Source organism: Acytostelium subglobosum (genome assembly GCF_000787575.1).
Source record: "Acytostelium subglobosum LB1 DNA, scaffold: scaffold1, whole genome shotgun sequence".
NCBI classification, from domain to species: Eukaryota; Evosea; class Eumycetozoa; order Acytosteliales; family Acytosteliaceae; genus Acytostelium; species Acytostelium subglobosum.
In genome coordinates, this window is record NW_012236531.1 from 87,795 (window position 1) to 94,399 (window position 6,605).

General features: G+C 39.8%; 4 protein-coding genes across 4 annotated transcripts; all 4 read right to left on the reverse strand.

Annotated features, from left to right (window-relative positions):
- Window positions 1–168: 168 nt before the first annotated feature.
- Window positions 169–1,249, reverse strand: SAMD00019534_000460 (hypothetical protein; the record flags this gene model as incomplete). The annotated part of the gene is made up of 4 exons (XM_012903479.1): window positions 169–230; window positions 316–814; window positions 883–977; window positions 1,069–1,249. 4 exons carry the CDS (start codon window positions 1,247–1,249, stop codon window positions 169–171), a joined length of 837 nt encoding a protein of 278 aa, XP_012758933.1.
- An 880-nt stretch (window positions 1,250–2,129) lies between these two features.
- On the reverse strand, window positions 2,130–4,579 carry SAMD00019534_000470 (hypothetical protein; the record flags this gene model as incomplete). The annotated part of the gene is made up of 5 exons (XM_012903480.1): window positions 2,130–3,007; window positions 3,069–3,838; window positions 3,904–4,299; window positions 4,380–4,468; window positions 4,550–4,579. 5 exons carry the CDS (start codon window positions 4,577–4,579, stop codon window positions 2,130–2,132), a joined length of 2,163 nt encoding a protein of 720 aa, XP_012758934.1.
- A 481-nt stretch (window positions 4,580–5,060) lies between these two features.
- On the reverse strand, window positions 5,061–5,711 carry SAMD00019534_000480 (hypothetical protein; the record flags this gene model as incomplete). Its single annotated transcript, XM_012903481.1, has 1 exon — window positions 5,061–5,711. A coding segment is annotated over one exon (651 nt), but the record flags the coding sequence as incomplete, so codon positions are not given.
- Window positions 5,712–5,844: 133 nt separating this feature from the next.
- SAMD00019534_000490 (hypothetical protein) lies at window positions 5,845–6,183 on the reverse strand (the record flags this gene model as incomplete). Its single annotated transcript, XM_012903482.1, has 1 exon — window positions 5,845–6,183. The coding sequence occupies one exon, from the start codon at window positions 6,181–6,183 to the stop codon at window positions 5,845–5,847; it is 339 nt and encodes a 112-aa protein (XP_012758936.1).
- Between the last annotated feature and the right edge of the window lie 422 nt (window positions 6,184–6,605).

Consider the following 6,605-nt stretch of genomic DNA (forward strand, 5'->3'; position numbering starts at 1 on the left):
GACAAGTCATTAACAACATCCTAATCCCATCCAACCAACGACTTTGATCAATCAAACCAACCCATCCATTCTACATAATATATATCCAACCAAATAAAACATCCATCCAATGTTAAACTTAACCTCTTCCTTACACTGTACTGTATGTTATATTTATATAAATGGATGTTAACTCTGTATGATCTTTGGTAATTCTGTTTCCTTGTAGAATATGAATGTAGTGTACAAGCCTAGATGTTGGTTTGGAAACAATGTTGTTTGTTAGATGGTTACAATGTTGTTCAATATCACACCCTTTGTCCTAATACTTCATACTTATCAACTCCATCTGTGCAGGCTCTATCTTTCCTTTACCAACCAATACTCCTGATTGTTTGAGTTTGGCATCATAGTTCTTCTTGTTGTCTTCGTAGAACTCTGACAAGTTTGATGCCTCTATGAATAACAAACCGTGTTGTTTGCATAGACTGATGAATGTTGGGAAGTGAACCAAACTCTCTGTGATGCTGGAGCCATCCTTCATGGACATGTTGTAGGTGCTGCCAAAGAAGCTGAATGTATCTGATCCAAAGTCAATGTTGAACAATGTTGATTTGATACAGGGTAGACCAGAGGTCACCTTTTGAGACTTGTACCAAATGGCTGAAGAGTCGGGCAGTATGCCAAAGAAGTAGCCTCCATTCTTTAGTCTTGAGCTTGCGTTCTTGATGAATGTGTTGGCCTGCTCCATGTCACTGAATGCTCGTTGCATGCCATCAAAGCATGATACAACATCAAACTGCATATCTGTTGGTAGTTGTTCATTTAAGTTTGTCTGTTGTGATAAGTGAGTGAGTCAGTCAGTTGTCAACGTTATCACTGCATTACTAGAGAGACTCTTACATTCAATGTGTCTATATTCAAGAATTGAGCATCGTAGGTGCACTTTCTTTGTTGCCAACTTGCTTCTGCTTCTTTGAGACTTGATTGAATTGTATCTGGGCAATGATGATTATGATGATGAAAGTTAGTAGATTGAAGAGAGTATAATGAATGATGTACAGCAACTATCAGTTGTCAATCACTTACCTATACCTATATATCTTCCTATCCTTGCTCTTTCCCATTTGCCAAGATCCAAACCGCTTCCACAGAACAACTCTGCAACATTGCCATCGACCTCTACCAACTCTGATATCAGGATGGTCTTGACCCAGTTCTGGAAGGCTTTAAACTGCCATATCGGTGTCTTTTGTGTACTGCTGGACATCTAGTTATAATATTATATATTTGTTGTTGTCGTAATGATGTTCAGTTTTGTTTTGTTTAGATTGACACTTAGTGCCAGACATGATGGATTTACAACTTCCAATGATTCAAGGACAAAGGGAAGAGTTATTGGACTTTTTTCTCCAATGATTAACTGAATATCATGATATGATTGATTTCCATATTTTGAAGGCTCTGTTGTTGATTAATAGAATAAAATAATCGTTAAAAAAAATCGATTTTTTCCTACTCATATACAAAATGATGAAAAAGCCCAATTTTGAAGGCTCTTTAGTTGAATGGTACAATATTATCTTAGGGTGATAGTGGTCTGGGTTCGATTCCCGGAAGAGCCCAATTCCTTTTGCATTTTAATATAAAGAGATGTTTTAATATAAAGAGATGTACTCTTAATATTATTGAACGTTCACTTGAGAGTATGACAGTTAGTAACTGAAGACCCACTGTCTATGAATGAACGAATGAAGTGATTGAGTGCGCAAAGCGACATCAAAACACTTTGGAAAACGAATCATTCGACTCTGGAAGTTCCTCATGTTACAAAAGCAAAAGGATTTGAGTGATGCAGGGATCGAACCTGCGACCTATTGGTTCGTAGCCAATCGCACTTCCACTGTGCTAAACACCCTTATCATCAGCCCAGCTTCCTGTTCCATATTTCAGCTGAGTTTTCAGCTGCTTATTTTTGATTAAATCGAACTTCCACTGTGCTAAACACCTTTGTCATCAGGCCATCTTCCTGTTCCGGTACTCTGGAGATAATATAAATCTTTTGGACCGACCAGAACTACCATTTTTAAAAATGAGGTTGTACAACTTTAACTTATTGGAGTGATCATAATTAAAGTGTGTCGACACATTTATTTCTGTTGTGGCAATGCTGATGATGATGAAGAAGATGATTGATTAGAGGTAGAGGCAGCAGCTGCATCCAGCTTAAACTTGAGCGCCTCATTCTCTGATCCCAATCGGAGGAATGATGACAACATCAAATTCAACTCGCGTTGTGATGCCTCCTTGCCATCCTTGATCTGTCTCGTCAGGTTTTTGATGTGATCGTCCTTCAACTTTGAAATATTCTCCAGGTCGGCAATGTACTCTTGGCGATCGATCTTGTTGTTGCCAGAGTCGCGCTCGGTCTCCTTCTCTCGTAGTTCCTTGATCATCTTTCTTGCCGAACGAAGATAACCCTCCAATCTCTCCTTCTCCAATAAAAGAGAAGCAATTGTCTCTTTAAAGGCTGACTCATTGTCTAGTACTGGTGGTTGTGGTGTTGGAATGGCCTGTTGCTCGGCAGCCAACTTTGCCTCTGCTCTAAGTTGTGCAACCTCCTTGGACAATGTATCCAACTGTAGATTTCTCTCCTTCAATGTTGTGTTTGTTGACTCTGTACTCTCTTGCAATTGAGAATAGACATGTTGTTGCTCTACATTCTTGTCCTTTAACTCTTTGATTGTCTGATTCAATTGTTGAATTATTTCCTTTGATTGATCATTATTGTCTATTGCTGCTGGAACTGTTGACTGGTTGTTGTTGTTGGACATTGATGACACTTGCTTCAAAAGTTCATCCTTGATGGCCACTGCCTCTTCAAGTTGTCTCTCCAACTCTGGTATCCTCTCCACAGACTCTTGTAGTCTACTAATCTCTCTCTCCAATCTCTGTGTCTTTATCTTTGTAGATGGATCAACAATTATTTGATCCATTCCAAAAGAGTTGTGAGTTGTCGTCTCTAACACTATGGTATATAATGTAAGTATGTGTAATCACAAGTACTACTTGAATACAAATACACATACATTTAGATTGTTGATCATGTTCCATTTGATCCAACTTTTTCTTATTACTCTCCAACTCTTCTTGTAATGATGTATGTTGCATCTCCAACCTGGACAGAGTAGATTGTAATAATTCACGTTCATCCGAGATCATCTTTACAGACATTTCCAACTTGGTATTGTCAATCTGCAATGATGTGAGTAGTTGTTTGGTAGACTCCAACTGACCCTTGAACAATGATGCCTTCTTGACCTGCTCCTCCATATCCAACAACTGATTGAGATAATTGTCATTATTCTCTTCCAATGACTTTATCCTCTTTTTCAGTTCCATATTCTCCTCGATCTTTTGTTGATACTTTTTCAACTTCTCCTCTGTCAGCTCTGCATTGGACACCTTCTCCTTTAGCATATCAACCTCATCCTTTAGACCTCTGTTCTGTTTGTTGGACTCTTCCACCTTTTTCCTAAAGTCCTGTATCTGTTTGTCCTTGTCCTGTATCTGTTGTTGCAATGCACTGAGTTCCTCCTTGACCTGACTCATAATGTTGTTTGTTGCCTGTTGTTGTCGGAGTTCATCCATTGACCTCTGTGATGTCTCTAATGAATGTTGTAGGTTGGAGCATACCTCTTGTAGTTGTTCACGCTCCCTACTCCAACTATGTTTATCTCTCTCTGCCTGACCTACAATCACAGACATATCAGATAGTTCATTCCTCAAGTCACTCTTGTCTCGTTGTAATTGTTCCAACTGTATCTCTAATTGTAATATCTTTTCATTGTTATGTTGTCTAGTGTCATTCATAGTTAGATATATATATATATATATATATATTAATAAAATAATGTCTCTTACTCTTTGATTTGAAGATCATTATCAAGTACATGTTGTTGTACATGTTGTTGTACATTATGTTGTACATGTTGTACATGTAATTGTTGATGATTTGACATGATCTTTTCAATGATTACCATTAGATCATTCTGTACAGTTGGATCCAATATCTGCATCTTTCCAATGTACTCTTCCTTGTTGTCACACTCTAATACTACACCAAGTATTAACTCTATCAATTTGATAATCTCTACATCGTTACGATCTTTGGCCACTGTTTCAACATTGATTGTTGAAGTCTGATCGTTCAATCCCAACTCATTGACGTAATATTGATCAAGAGATGATAATAGATTGTTTATATTCTCTGATCTCAATACCCAATTATCACCTATATCATCCTTTGATACTAATGTTCTATCGAAATGATTTGGTGATCTAGTAAAGTAGATTATGTTAGTGATGATGTTAAAGATCACAGTGATCTGTATATTTACATTTGTCTACAAAGTTCATATAATAGTACACCATCTGCAAGATCATCAAGTGAGTTACAATGTGAAGGTAGATTATCAAATGTATTGATCTATAAAGTTGTTGTTGTTGATGAATATGTTAGAATATGTTTTACTTCTAGTAGTATGTAATATGTTGTTGAACAACATACCCATTCAATTAGACTGTTGTGAATTGCCATATTCTATATTGTCTGTCTATTGAGAAGATAGTAATAGAATAGCAATGATATATAAAATGTGATTGATACAATGCAAATGTCAGATGTTAATGAATGTGAAAGAGATAATTCGTCAAAAAAAAAGAGAATTCTTTTGAAGAGTATTGTGCGTTTCAAGCTGGTATTCAACTTGATTCAGTCCATCGAACATAAGTATGACATGTGAACATAGAACATCACAAGATAGATGCTGACATAGTATATCGATGTGGTTGATCTCTATTCAAAATCATTAATAGAGATAGATATTAAATTAATAGAAATTTTTAAAAACTAATCGATTCTTTTTTTTTTTTTTTTTTGACTAGAGTGGAAGTTTATTATTATTGCAAATAAATTGGCGTCATTGAAGAGGCGGGATAATATATATAAGTTAGTCGATTTTGAATTTTCTTGATTTTTTTCTTTCTTTTCTTTTCTACTGTAGGCCTCTGAATTCGGCCACCAAGTATTTGTTGATAGTTGGCGGCAGAGGCGGAAGACGGATGTCGCTGTTGCGAGTGCTGAGGTGCCACTTGGTAGTGAACTCGGCCATCTCATTCTTGATGTTGACTGGTCGTCCGGCCAGGATGTGACTCGTTAGCGTGGACATGAGGGAACGCCACTCCTGGCGGAGGAGGGACTTGAAGGATGTGATGCACACCAAGCTGAGCTTGGTCAACGGGGCCTCCTTGTTGCCAAAGAGGTGGTTGGCGATGTAGTGCCAGAGGTAGTTGACGATGATTGCCATGAGGTGGATGAATGGAAGGTTGGGGCGACGAGACTTTGTGGAGATGTCCAGTGCTTTGATGTTCCATTCTCTGACATTGATACCAGAGCGTTGCTTCACCAAGTCTAAGGCTGGGCGCATGGCTTCTTGGGTTGCCACATTGCTGCAGTCAAAGAAGAAGTGATTGTAGGGTTGGTCTGTGCAGGAGTTGCCACAGAGGGTACAGTCAGCGTCTGCTCTCATATGATTGATTGGGAGAGTATGGGAGAAGAACCTGAAGAGGGCGTTACGCGAGGATGGTCCTCTCAGGGTGCTGATGACCTTGAAGATGTCTGGGAGCTTGAGGCCGTGGAAGACAATCGATTCAAAACTAAGTTGGATTGGTCAATGATTTTTTTTTTTTTTTTTTAGACTATTTAATGAGGAGGTTTATTATATTGCAAATAAATGGGCGTCATTGAAGAGGCGGGAATGGTTAGTCCTATTTTAGTTTCGTTTTCCTGTTTTTTTTTGTTGATTATGTTTTTTTTGTTGTTGGGAGGGAAGATGGGGTTGGTATCGATGCTGGGGGGTGAACGCGAGTCTTCTTGGGTGCCTTCTTGATTGGGTTGATGGGTGACACCGTGTTGGGCACTCCCGCATGGGGGGGAGTGGCTGGCTCATCACGTCTTCTACGGAGAGAGAGGGGCTTGAAGGTAGCCTTCTGTTCTGGTGGGTCAACAACTTCCTTAGTCGTAGGTGTTGGTGGCTCGTTGGTAGTCGAAGCGACTAATGCGTTTGGATGTGTAGGTGCCTCAGCCGTCAGCTTGTCAAGCAGCATGCCGGATGACTCATCTCGGTCTGAGTCCTCCTCCATTGCGGTGTGAGGAGTGGCTGGGGTGGGAGTGTCGACGGTGGACTTTGACTTCACCGGCGTGGAGGTGCCGTTGGCCACTGGTGACGACGGCTTTATCACAGGCAGCTTACGCTTACGACGAGGTGACCCTCTCTTCCTGTGCGGGACCCACCTGACTTCAGCTGCGTTGGGGTCATGCGCAATGTCGCCTTTGTAGGCGTCTGCGTCAACTGACTCGTGGTACAGCAGCGTGATAGTGTGGTAGGTGGCTGAGTGCTCCTCTGGCCTAGTGTGGTGATGCAAGAAGCATGGAGTGCACGTTTTTGAGATGTCTTTGGCTACTAATGGGACGTTGTTGTAGTAGAGCGCAAAGAAAAAAATAAAAAAAAAAAAAAAAAAAAAAAAAAAAAATCGAGGTATGACTGTGTCACAGCCTGGTGGTT